Below are 13173 nucleotides of genomic sequence, written 5' to 3' on the forward strand. Positions count from 1 at the left end.
GGGTTTATTTTGTCATAAGTGAACTGCCCGGTGATTAGTGTACAATGATGGTAGGTTTCATAAAACTTAAATTAGCGATGACTACAGCAAAAAATACTGCGCTCTACAGGCATTCAACTGCCCTCTCGGGGAATACGTGAGCTCTAAACCGTCCCCACGTTGACGTGGAAGGTCACCGGAAGAAGGTCACAAGCACGACATTCAAAATGGCGACCCCCTTGTGTCAGTGTTATCAGGTGAGTGTGGTAGTGTGTGTGTGTAAAATATCCACATTAAACAAAACCGAAATAATAGAGGAAATAATTTAAATGAAAATTATTGAATTGCACGGTTTAACCGTAATGGCCAATATGTCGAGTTCAATTAACTGGTCTGCTAAACGTAGCGTAAGCTAGCCAAGTTAGCATTTGAATAGAAAGGTAAGCAGCCGGTGTTTGAACTCGTAGAGTTGGTAGCATTTAAAATGTTTGAGTTTTTTAGTTAAAAAGTCCAAAACCGTAACAGTCCTTTCACCAAAAGCGTTTTTTCTTTGCATTGTTTGCATGATGCCACTAAGGAGTGCTGCTTGTTCACTTGGAGCATGCCATTCTGATAATCTTCTGAAGAAGTTGCCTTTAATAAAAATACCTAGGCTTCGTGCAGCAGTGATTTACCGCTGTCACGCTCAGTTTAAGAGCTTATTTCAGCCTTGAGTGTCTACTGAAGTCTGGCTTTGTGTCCCTTTGTCCAGATATGTGTAAGAAGGGGTTTGGTGGCATTCCCTTCCTCTTACCTGCTGCTTTCCAACAGACCCAATGTCTACAGGATACGAGGCCTCCTCCCAAACCCTCCACAGGTATCAACATGGCATAAGAAGTGTTGCTGCCATACTTTTCCCTGAGTATTTGTTTGATTTTTCTGCCATTTCCATGGAGAAGTTTCCTGGTGTTAGGCTGGCTTATGCTCTAAACACCGTGAACGTTACTATTTTGTTTCTATCTAGTAGTATAAACAAATTAACATGTATTTATTTGGGGTAGACAGCAAGCACAATTACTACCAATAAAGCAGGAGCACTTACAGTAAATATGCAGGGTATACTTGCTTGCTTTGCTGAAAACTTATTACAATAACTCCATTTCCCCCTTTTAGCCCAAGTCTTACATGCTGTATCTATATAAAGGCAAATCAGCTGATATACAGTACCAGTCAAAAGTTTGGGCACACTTTCTCATTCAATGTTTTTTTTTTTTTTGAAATCATCCAGACTATGAAGGATAATGAATAATGTAATAAACTTAAAAGTGTTAAACCAAAATATGTTTTAGATTTTTCAAAGTAGGCACCTTTTGCTCTGATTACAGCTTTGCATACTCTTGGCATTCTCTCAGTCAGCTTCATGAGGTAATCACCTGAAATCGTATTCCAACAGTCTTGAAGGAGTTCCCAGAGGTGCTGAACACTTGTTGGCTGCTTTGCCTTCACTCTGCGGTCCAACCCATCTAAAACCATCTCACTTGGGTTTAGATTGTGCAGGCAACAGGCAACACTCCATCACCCTCTTTCTCGGTTACATTGCCCTTACATAGCCTGGAAATGTGTTTGGGGTCATTGTCCTGTTGAAAAACAATTGATGGTTCCACTAAGTGCAAACCAGATGGGATGGCATGTCGCTAAAGAACGCTGTGGTAGCCGTGCTGGTTAAGTGTGCCTTGGATTTTGAATAAATTGCCAACAGTGTCACCAGAAAAGCACCCCATACCATCACACTTTCTCCTCCATACTTCATGGTGGGAACTACACATATAGGAATCATCCGCTCACCTTTTCTGCATCTTACAAAGAAATGGCGTTTGGAACCAAAAATCTCACATTTGGACTCATCAGACCAAAGGACAGATTTCCACTTGTCTAATGTCCATTCCCTGTGTTTGTTGAACTATTAATTCCTCTTGTTCTTTTTTTTGAAGTGGCTTCTTTGCAGCAGTTTGACCATAAAGTCCAGATTCACGCATTCGTCTCTGAACAGTTGATATTGAGATGTGTGTGCTACTTCAACTCTGTGAAGCAATCAGGTGGCCTCTTATCTGGGGTGCTGTTAACTTGTGGTCAGGCTGGTAGCTCTGATGAACGTATCCTGTGCAACAGAGGAAACTCTTGGTCTTCCTTTCCTGGGGTGGTCCTGATGAGAGCCAGTTTCATCATAACATTTGATGCTCTTTTCAACTGCACTTGATGAGACTTTCAAAGTTCTTGAAATTTTCCATATTGACTAACCTTCATTTCTTAAAGTAATGATGGACTGTCATTTTTCTTTACTTAGTTAAGTAATTATTGCCATAATATGGATTAGAACATTACTCAAATAGGGCTATTCGCTGTATACCAACTCTACCTCTTCACAACACAACTGATGGTCTCAAACACAGGCACAGCTGTTAACTGAAAGTCATTCCAGATTATCTCATAAAGCTGACTGAGAAAATGCCAAGATGTGCAAAGCTGTCATCTAAGCAAGAGGAGTCTACTTTGAAGAATCTCAAATCTAAAACATATTCTGGTTTGTTTCACACTTTGTCTGCTTGCTAAATAATTCCATATGTATTTCTTCATAGTTTGGATGACTTTAGTATTAATCTGCAATGCAGACAGTTATTAAATAATGAAAATCCACTGAATTAGAGGGTGTGTCCAAACTTTTAACCGGTACTGTATAGATAGTGGAATTTCTTTTTCTCCCTAAAAATCTGTGGTATTGGTCAGGTACTAATTACTAGAACTCTGATGCAAGGTAGCAAAACTATTCCAGAAATATCAACTCTTGGAATAAAGTCAACAGTAACTCTTTTTGTTTTTCCACCACATGAAAATATTTTAACTTTTGCAAAATCATGCTCAACATCACTGCCGTCACACTGACTGCTCAAAATCAAGAAGAGTTGGGACTTATCAACACTGTTAACCTTGGCAAAGTTAGAGCATAATTAATGGGGTTGTCAGTGTTTCTAACATTTGTGGAGATGGTTTTTGTGATCCAGTTAAATAAGAATTTGAAAGAAGCACTCTGAATATAAAGGGGTGCTTTCAGAAAAAAATTGCTGTCTGTGGACATTTATTTCTTTATTTGCATTCTTCTTAATGTTGTGTTTTTTGTTTGCTGTCACCAAGGTGCCTCAGTCACCCCTTCTTCAGGTAAGGTATTTGTCAGGGGAGCGGGGTGGTGGCCGAAGAGGGTTCCTTGGCGAGTTCTTGGATAACCTCAAACAGGAGCTAAACAAGAACAAGGAAATGAAAGAAAATATCAAAAAGTTTCGGGAAGAGGCCAAAAAACTTGAGGAGTCAGATGCACTGAAGCAAGCTCGGAGGAAATATGTAAGTATTTGGCCACACACAGAGAACCTCTGTGTTTTTAACCCACTTAAATTAGTAGTAGGTCTGAAAACTCTGGAAAATGCTCTTCTCCTCTTTTCCCAGAAAACTATAGAGTCTGAAACAGTGAAGACCTCAGAGGTTCTCAAGAAGAAATTGGGAAACATTTCAGAAACAGTTAAAGAGGTAAATAGGAAATGTATATCTCACTCAGGTATAGCCCCTGATTGTCATATCATAGACATCCTGTTGAAGCTGATACACTCAAATCTGTGTGATTCTTTGCATGTGAAAGGGACTAGAAGAGGTCAGTCGTACAGAATTTGGGAAGAAAATCAAAGAAGGAATGGAAGAAGCAGCCAAAACAGCTAAGACATCTGCAGAAACGGTCTCCAAGAGTGGAGAGATGCTGGGAAAGACGGGTGCATTCAAAGCAATATCTCAGGTATGCAGTCACTGTGTATTTCTTTCTTTACTAAAAGTTAAACATAAATCAATTTTTGTTTCTCTTATAAAGTATGTATGACACATTAGAACTAAGTTATGTCAGTGACGAATTTTCTGTCTGCTACTCGTGTTTCTCTATTTTTAGGGAATGGAGAGTGTGAAGAAAGAGATCGGTGACTTGGGTCACACTGGCCCTTATCGGCCTCCCGCCAGACTCAGAAAGAGGACTGAGTTCTCCTCCAAGGGGTCAGGGGATGACAGCAAGGTCTTCGAAGCCAATGAGTACGTGAGTGCCCTCTGCTTGCCCTGATGCTAAGAAGGGAAATGCCCCTCAGCTTCACAGATGCCCAATACCATTTATTTGGAGTCATCTGACCAATATTAATAAAGATATAAATGAAACTCGCTCAAAGCTGAAAACTGTAAGAACTCAGAATCACATCTGGTAAGATACCCAGAAACTGACGTTATTATTTCTTAACAAGGAAATATGTCTTTTTACCATCTGCCTGACACCATCAAACCACATTTTTCACACATAAGCAAACAGTCGCCTAATATTTGTGGCAAGGAATTGAATGTGTGTGTACCATTTCTTCAACCTGATTACTATTCAAATCATTTCATTTCTATTCAGTTTATTGATCTTGCTGCAATGTGGCTATATATATATATATATATATATATATATATATATATATATATATTACATTTTGAGTCTTCATTCTTTGCTTTGTCTCTACTTTAGGGAAGCTATGGGTGTGGTGCTCCACAAAGACTCAAAATGGTACCAGCAGTGGAAGGACTTCAAAGACAACAATGTGGTCTTTAATAGTAAGGAATAAACTCCCCTTCATACATAATGCTGACTCAAGTCAACTAGCATTAAGGCAGAGGTATAAAGCTGGTATTTTCAGAATCAGAATCAGAATACTTTATTGATCCCAGAGGGAAATTTCTGTTGTTACAGCTGCAACCGTTTAATTTAAATGAATAAAACCAAAACCAAATAACATACACTAAAGGCATAAAAATATAAAAACTAAAGAGATAATTTGGCTATATACACATCTAAATCTATACACATATAAATCTTGTGAGTGCAGTGTCTGTGACAGTAAACATAAATCTGGAGTATACTTAAGTATTTATATATGTTTTGCTTATGTACATAATAAAATAGGTGTCATTATACAGTCTTTTTTTTTTTAATGTATAAGTGTATGTACAATGTATATGGACAATTTTATGTACAATTGCAGGCACACATACTAAATGAATACTGATAAGTGAATGACACTGGTGAACCACAGTGTCACCTATTAAGGGAGGAGTTATAGAGTCTGATGGCCACAGGTAGAAATGACCTCCTGTGGCGCTCTGTGGTGCATTTTGGTGGGATGAGTCTTGCACTGAATGTGCTCCTGTGTCCCATCACTATGTCGTAGAGTGGGTGGGAGCCATTGTCCATAATGGCCTGCAGCTTGGACAGCATCCTCCTCTCAGACACTGCCATAAGTGAATCCAGCTCCACTCCCACCACATCACTGGCTTTGTGGATCAGTTTATTGAGTCTGTTGGCATCTGCCGCCCTCAGCCTGCTGCCCCAGCATGCAACAGCATAGAGGATGGCACTCGCCACCACAGACTCGTAGAAGATCCTGAGCATAGTCCGGCAGAAGTTGAAGGACCTCAGGCGTCTCAGAAAATAGAGACGACTTTGGCCCTTCCTGTATAGGGCATCAGTGTTCTTAGCCCAGTCTAGTTTGTTGTCAATGTGTACTCCCAGATATTTGTAGTCCTCTACGGTGTCCACACTGACCCCCCCCCCCCCCCCCCCCCCCCCCCCCCCCCTCCCGATGGACATAGGGGCCACCGGTGCCTTGTCTTTCCTCAAGTCCACCACCAGTTCCTTTGTATTTGTCACGTTGAGCTCTAGATGGTTCCGCTTGCACCATTTGACAAAGACCTTCACCGTCATCTTGTACTCATCCTCATCACCCCTGCTGATACATCCAACTATTGCAGAGTCATCAGAAAACCTCTGAAGATGGCAGGTCTCTGAGCAGTAGCTGAAGTCTGTGGTGTAGAGGGTGAAGAGGAAGGGAGAGAGGACAGTTCCCTGTGGGGCTCCAGTGTTGCTAACTACTCTGTCAGACACACAGTGTTGCAGGCGTACATACTGTGGTCTGCCAGTCAGCTAGTCAACAATCCAGGACACAAGGGGGGCATCTACCTGTATCGCTGTCAACTTATCACCCGGAATAGCAGGCTGAATGGTGTTGAATGCACTTGAGAAGTCAAAGAACATGACCCTCACAGTGCTGGCCGGCTTATCCAGGTGAGCATAGACTCGGTTTAGCAGGTAGATAATGGCGTCCTCAACTCCCAGGTGGGACTAGCGGGCGAACTGGAGGGGGTCCAGAAATGACTGGACCATGGGCCGGAGCTGATCCAGGATGAGCCTCTCCATGGTCTTCATTACGTGGGAAGTCAGTGCCTCTGGCCTGTAATCCTTGACATCACTGTTTTACCATTTTCTTTGGTAAAACAGTCATAAATTATATGGTTAACTACCCTAATGTCATTACTCACTGATAATAGATGGAGGGAATCCATGGTATGTAGGTTATCTTACATGTGATGCTGCTTGGGGATTTTTATAAAGCGTTGACCCCCAAGTCAACACTGATCACATCTTGTGTACATTTGTGTTTGGCACTGTCTGATGAATGCTTTACTGACCCTGTAGTTTATTAGGCTCTATTAATAAACATTTGCTGAAAGAGACAGTTAATGGAAGGCACAGCTGTGGGATTAGGTAGTGAGTCTGTAAAATGTGGTTTTATAAATTTTCATCACTCTGTTGATTTTATGCGCATTAATTCGGGAAACAATGTTTATGATTAATAATGTTTTGATGGTGAAAAATCACCTTGCAGTTACGGCATTACACAAAGTCAGCAGATTTTTAGCTAAGTAGTTTTTCATAGTTATTTTGGCACCATCAGGATTTTTAATTAAGTGTTAAAAATGTTGATGCATTTTTAACTCTTAGTGGTACAGACACTTGAGTTTTCAGTTGCCACTGAAATCAACAGCAGATGATGCATTTGGCTTATTCAGCTCAGCAGCATAATTCAGGAGCTACAGTAAAACTGCTTGCGTATGGTGCTATCCATTGATCTTGTGTGGTTTCACATTACAAAATATATGCAACGATCTGCTGGCAAAAGAGGACAAAGTCTGGGAACACAAATATAAATTTTTTTTCTTTACTTTCTTTACGCTTACTTACCCAAACTTATCCAGACCTGGAAATCAGATTCCATATGTATCCATACTGTGAAGGAACCCCCTGACAAACTGATTTTTTTTTTCTTTGTTTTGTTTTTTGATAATCACAGGGTTCTTTGAGATGAAGATGAAGTATGATGAGAGCGACAATGCCTTTATCAGAGCATCCCGTGCTGTCACTGACAAGATGACTGACCTTATAGGTGAGAGAGCTCCTGTTTAATGCTCTGGGATCTAATCAAGCTGTAAGAGAGGTTACAGCTGTCATATGTGTTGTAGGTACTTCAAAATTCAGAAATATTTCCCTTTTTATGCTTGAAAGACTTTTATTTTTTCATGGAAAAGCTCAGGCATTTTGTTTTTAATCACAAGTGATTGATTTTTTTAAACTTTTTTTTTATCTTTATGTTTTTCTCATCCATGTGCATAAAGGTGGGCTGTTTTCAAAGACCGAGATGTCCGAAGTATTAACAGAGATTTTAAAAGTGGACCCTTCCTTTGACAAGGATTCCTTTCTCAAACAATGTGAACGAGATATCATCCCCAATATACTGGAGGTGATTTTGAAACTCAAATCTCAGCATCAAATATCACTCAAGTGCAGTCATTTTATTTTATTTTCTATAATGTGGAATTTCAAGGAATATAAATAGGATTTTGTTTTGTACCTCTATAGATTATTTTAATTGTGTATCAGGTGGACCTAGAATACTCCATATGATTATGTTCTGTCTTTGTAAAACAAGTCTAGAAGTCCCCCTTTTTGTTTTTTTAAAGCCTCTTTTTTTCCTCCTCCATACAGGCGATGATTAGAGGGGAGTTGGAGGTACTCAAGGACTGGTGTTATGAAGCGGTATGGCCTTTCTCACATACTGATTCTCTATTACCATAGTAATGAATGTATTATGGTAGTATTAATGTATTATCTGCAGGTGTCTAGTTCTTCATTAAATGTCTTGTCATTATGTTATCTCCATTTTATCCTTTACTGGGTTTGCAGACATACAGCCAGCTGGCACATCCAATTCAGCAAGCCAAGGCCATGGGGCTTCAGTTCCACTCCAAGATTCTGGACATCGACAATATTGATGTAAGTTACTCTACAGATTGATATTCACAAGTAGAATATTGGCACTTCTTTGCCAATATTCTGCATTCTCAGGATTAACAGCCACAATATTTCACTATTTTACAATCCGTAAGTGTGTTAGTGGGCACTCAGAATGCTGATGGTTATTGTTGTAATTTTGTCTGCATCAGCCCTAAACTCTTTATTTTTAAAATGTTCCCATGATAGGCTTCCTAAATACTTGAATTCTGTCTTTAAAATGAATGGTTCAGTTAAACGTTAATTCATCTTCTTCTCTAGCTGGCCATGGGTAAGATGATGGACCAGGGTCCAGTGTTGATTATCACCTTCCAGGCTCAGTTAGTCATGGTGATCCGAAACACCAAAGGAGAAGTGGTGGAAGGAGATCCTGTAAGTTCCACACACACTAACTAAAACATAACCACTGCTGTGAGAACAGTTGTTGGTTGATGTGCCTTACACCTCAAGCAAAGAGAATATTCAAAGACAGCAAATTGTATTGTATAATGGTGAATAACTATTACAAAGCTTTAGCTGACATTTTGTCATAATCACATGATCTTTTAAATTGGTCATTAAGTGAATGTAATGAGACAGTGGAGTCATATTCAGCTGTTTGGGCAAGGCCTTTGTTTATTTAGACTCAGACCTAGAAAGTGTTATGGGCTGTAAATCAGCTCCTCGAGGACAGCTCAGGGATGCGAGTGGTTAGAAGTGAGGTCAAAGTATCCATTCAGTACCATGTAGCTGGCACATGCCCAAAGCTCAGAATATAAGTTCTGCCAGAGGATTAATGGTGGATGTACTGTTCTTCTGGATTTTATAAGCTGAACCCTAATGTCTGGGCATTAAATGACACACTCAGTCATTCAGGAACTTTTTTATGTCTCCTACACTCAGCGTCTCTCGCTGTTTCTCTGTCCGGTCAAAATGTCTTTCATCTTTCAAACTTTCATACTTTAAGAGATGTATGGGACATCGGGTGCTGACTTAAAACTGAAAAATAAAATGCTAGGAAGCTAGCTGCACAAGCTGTGTAAAGGGGTCCCTACCCATTTGAAATGCCAGAGATGTGTGACAGCAAAAAGCACTTTAGTAAATCTTTTCTGGAAATAAGAGTAATAGGGCCATTTAAAAAACTTCACAAAGTGACTTCACAAAGTTTTTTTTTTTTTTTTGTCTTTTAAGTGCTGACTAGCACTATTTTTTTGTAAGAAGTTATCAGATGTGTGGGCATATATGTTCTAAAATGTAAAAGAAAAAAGAATAAATGGTTTTTAATAAGAAATCAGAAGAATGTGAGATGCATTTTGTAAAAACATAATTTGGCATAATCAGTACAATTAAAGTGCCATTGGATGTGAATATTCTTATTTTTATTTCTTGCTCATTTGTTTAAACACTTTGGTCGTGGGCAGTGATGAAAATGATGTGTGTGTGTGTGTGTGTGTGTGTGTGTGTGGGGGGGGGGGGGGGGGGGGGATTAGGAGACTATCATAATAGGTGATTGTGTACTGGTAGAATAAAGTGTTTTATAAATGTATGATTTATGTTTTTTGTTTTGTTTAATTGCACTCATCTGTTACTTGTCCTTCAGGACAAAGTGCTCAGGATGATGTACGTGTGGGCTCTCTGTCGAGACCAGGAAGAACTCAACCCATATGCTGCCTGGAGACTACTTGATATCTCTGCCTCTAGCACTGAACAGATCCTCTAAGACTCTTTGGTATGGACAGTCACTGAGAGACCGTTCTTCACCAAACAGTCTCTGAGGCTGGCTGGGAAGATTTGGGGGAGGAGGAGAAGGAAAACACAGAGATGGACACAGGGGCCCTGACTTACTTTGCTATGGAAACACTGTGGAGTAGTGTTGCTGAATGATATAGGTGCTTCACAGTCTCTTTTTGGCTTCAGTTTGGTACAGTCAGTAATTCCTGACCATTCCTCAGGCTTACACTTGGGGGCAGTAGACTACCAACAACACTGATCCAAAGTCCTTTTTGCAGTGCCTGCATGGCTCTCCTTTTCTGAATTGGTGTAGGCCTGCCATTGTTGACATTTAAAAGATAAACGTTGTTATTTAACTTAGGTTCAACTTATCAATATGAGGAATAGTTATGTGGGAATCAGCGGAATAGTTATGTACCTCAAACTTCAGATTGGTGTTAATTTGTTAAAACGGACCTACTCCTCTGTCCAGTTAGTCCACCGTATACCTTCCTTTCACCGCCACGGTGCTGGTGCCTAAGCTAAAAAGAGACTCGTGCTTTTATGGCACATCACCATAAACTTACTGGGCCCAAAGCTGGCACATCAAACTGGGTTAGTTGTTTCAAAACTCACAAAGGGAAACACTTGGTCCTGAAGTGGCTCCACACCAGCATCACTTTGGTGGAAGAGGTAACAGTGGCTGGTTTCACCAGTGCCAATCAGTGCGTTCCCATCTTTATCAAACATTGCCATCCTTGTTTGTATAATAATTCAGTGTGATTGCTAAACTGTAAGAATCTATATTTATTATGAAAAATAAAGATGAGCAGTCACTTTTGGAAACACATTTGAATCCAGCTTTTTTTTACCTTTTACCTTCCAAACAGTTAAGCTTGCCTTCAGTTTTGGAGGATATCATGTGATTCCTACTAGGGCAGTTGCTAATTATTATTTTAAAATTAAATCCTCATGTGGGATTTCAGTGTTGGATGTAATATTTCCTTTGGGAGAAATGCTACTTCTGAGTGACTTTTACAGTTACATTTCCAGAGCTGAGCTGAAGCATTCATTTGCTTTGAATGAACTTTAGCAACCTGTGTAAGTCTGAAGTGCAATGGCTGTCTTGATGTGAGGTGCACATGAGTAAAAGAAGATTTTTTTTTTTTGCTCATCTTTTGCCAAGATCAGATTGGATTGTTTCATCAGCATCAATGATTTGTGCCATCATGTGCTTCTTTTCAGTGTTTTCTGGTAAGATTGCTTGGCCTGCAGTGTTGTAATATGTCATAAAGTCACTGCTGCAGGAGTTCAGTGTGCCATGTTGTTGTGCAGTTAGCATCCCAGAAGTTCCTCTCATAGAAATGTGTAACAATAGAGGTTACAGAGGCCAAATGGCACCCATAGAATTTCTCAAGAGTCTGTCTGGAAAAATACATTTCACCTTGAGCGTGAATGTCTTCACTGATAAGTAATTTTAAAGAACAATTAGGTCTACAAATCTTAATTAAATGCGCCGTTTTGTTGAACAACCTTTGCACCCGTAGTTTGCAGCAGAAAAGAGTTTAAGGTCAGAGTATGTAGCAAGCAAAGATGCACCAAGCGTTTTTCTCCTGTCCAGCCAGAAACAAGTCATGGTTACATTTTCTTGTCTGTATTTGGCTTATTTCCATTGTGTACAATGTGAACTTGTTATTTAAAATTGCAGTCAGCAGGATAACTCCATTTTGGTTGCTTTCATGTGTTTCATTTTAGTTTGTCAATAACTTTTGTAATATCCATAAAACTTTTGTCAAAGACCAACAAAATCTGTCAAATGTGAGTTTGGATTCCAAGGTCTTGAATAATCAGGTCCCATCTTAAAGACCTCATAGTACCGTATCACCCCAATAGAGCATTTTGCTCTCAGACTGCTGGCTTACTTGTGGTTTCTAGCATACTTAAGAGTAGAATGGGAGGCAGAGCCTTCAGCTTTCAGGCCCTTCTTCTGTGGAACCAGCTCCCAGTCTGGATTCAGGAGACACCCTCTCTACTTTTAAGGTTAGGCTTAAAACCTACTTTTTGACAAATCTTATAGGGCTGGACCCTCCCTTAGTTATGCTGCAATAGCTTAGGCTGCTGGGGGTTTCCCATGATGCACTCTGTTTTTTCTTCATTCACCTCTTTTCACTCTCTCTGCATTTATACACCACTCTCCATTTAATCATTAGTTATTATTATTCTCTGGCTCTCTTCCACAGCATGCCTTTCCTCCTGTCTCCCTCCCCTCACCCCCAACTGGTAACAGCAGATGGCTGCCCCTCCCTGAGCCTGGTTCTGCTGGAGCTTTCTTCCTGTTAAAAGGGAGTTTTTCCTTCCCACAGTCACCAAGTGCTTGCTCATATGGGGTTGTCTGATTGTTTGGGGTTTTCTCTGTATTATTGTAGGGTCTTTACTTTAAAGTATAAAGTACCTTGGGGCAACTGCTATGATTTTACACTATATAAATAAAATTTAATTTAATTTTGGGAAGAGTCTGTCCTCTTCATTAATAGTGTCCTTTTCTTGTATACACTCAACAGACATTTTATTAGGTACATTTTGCTAGGACTGGATTGGACCCCCTTTTGCTTTCAGAACTACCTTAATTCTTGGTGGCACAGATTCAACAAGGTGCTGGAAACATTCCTCAGAGATTTTGGTCAATGCTGGCATGACACAGCCATAATGTGACTCTCCAGTTCCACCACATCCCAAAGGTGCCCTATTGAACTGAGATCCGGTGATTGTGGAGGCCCTATGAGTACACTGAACTCATTGTCATGTTGAAGAAACCAGTTTGAGATGATCTGATATTTGTGATATGGCGCGTTATCCTGCTGGAAGCAGTCATCAAAAGATGGATACACTGTGGTCATAAAAGGAAGGACATGGGCAGCAACAATACTCACACAGACTGTGACATTTAAACAATGCTAGGCTGGTCCAAAGAGGCCCACAGTGTGCCAAGAAATTACCCCACCACCATCACCAACACCATCACATCACCTGGCTGATACAAGCCAGGATGGATCCATATTTTCTCTCTTTCAGACCACTCTTTGTTAACCTTAAAGACTAATGTGTGGGAAAATCCCAACAGATAAGCAGTTTCTGAAATACTCACAACAGCCAGTCTGGCACCAGCAACCATACCACATTCAAAGTCACCACTTAAATCACAGGTTGTCTACATGCCTAAATGCACTGACTTGCTGCCATGTGACTGTCTGATTAGATATTTGTGTTAACGAGCAGTTGAACAC

The 13173-nt window shown here is 40.2% G+C and overlaps 1 protein-coding gene across 1 annotated transcript; it reads left to right on the forward strand.

Annotated features, from left to right (window-relative positions):
• Positions 1 to 142: 142 nt before the first annotated feature.
• timm44 (translocase of inner mitochondrial membrane 44 homolog (yeast)) lies at positions 143 to 12076 on the forward strand. Its single transcript, XM_030727564.1, has 13 exons — positions 143 to 236; positions 731 to 835; positions 3148 to 3351; positions 3454 to 3534; positions 3644 to 3793; positions 3941 to 4077; positions 4544 to 4629; positions 7203 to 7295; positions 7525 to 7649; positions 7895 to 7945; positions 8093 to 8182; positions 8462 to 8572; positions 9780 to 12076. Exons 1-13 carry the CDS (start codon positions 207 to 209, stop codon positions 9897 to 9899), a joined length of 1383 nt encoding a protein of 460 aa, XP_030583424.1. The 5' UTR covers positions 143 to 206; the 3' UTR covers positions 9900 to 12076.
• The last annotated feature ends 1097 nt before the right edge of the window (positions 12077 to 13173 follow it).

Source organism: Archocentrus centrarchus, chromosome 4 (assembly GCF_007364275.1).
Source record: "Archocentrus centrarchus isolate MPI-CPG fArcCen1 chromosome 4, fArcCen1, whole genome shotgun sequence".
In the NCBI taxonomy this organism is placed as follows: Eukaryota; Metazoa; Chordata; class Actinopteri; order Cichliformes; family Cichlidae; genus Archocentrus; species Archocentrus centrarchus.

Excerpts from the sequence above, each read along its gene's own strand:
- timm44 (XM_030727564.1), top strand. The coding sequence starts at position 207 with ATGGCGACCCCCTTGTGTCAGTGTTATCAG. Across the intron at positions 3,794-3,940 it reads CATTCAAAGCAATATCTCAG|GGAATGGAGAGTGTGAAGAA; the intron begins GTATGCAGTCAC and ends CTCTATTTTTAG. Across the intron at positions 4,630-7,202 it reads CAACAATGTGGTCTTTAATA|GGTTCTTTGAGATGAAGATG; the intron begins GTAAGGAATAAA and ends TGATAATCACAG.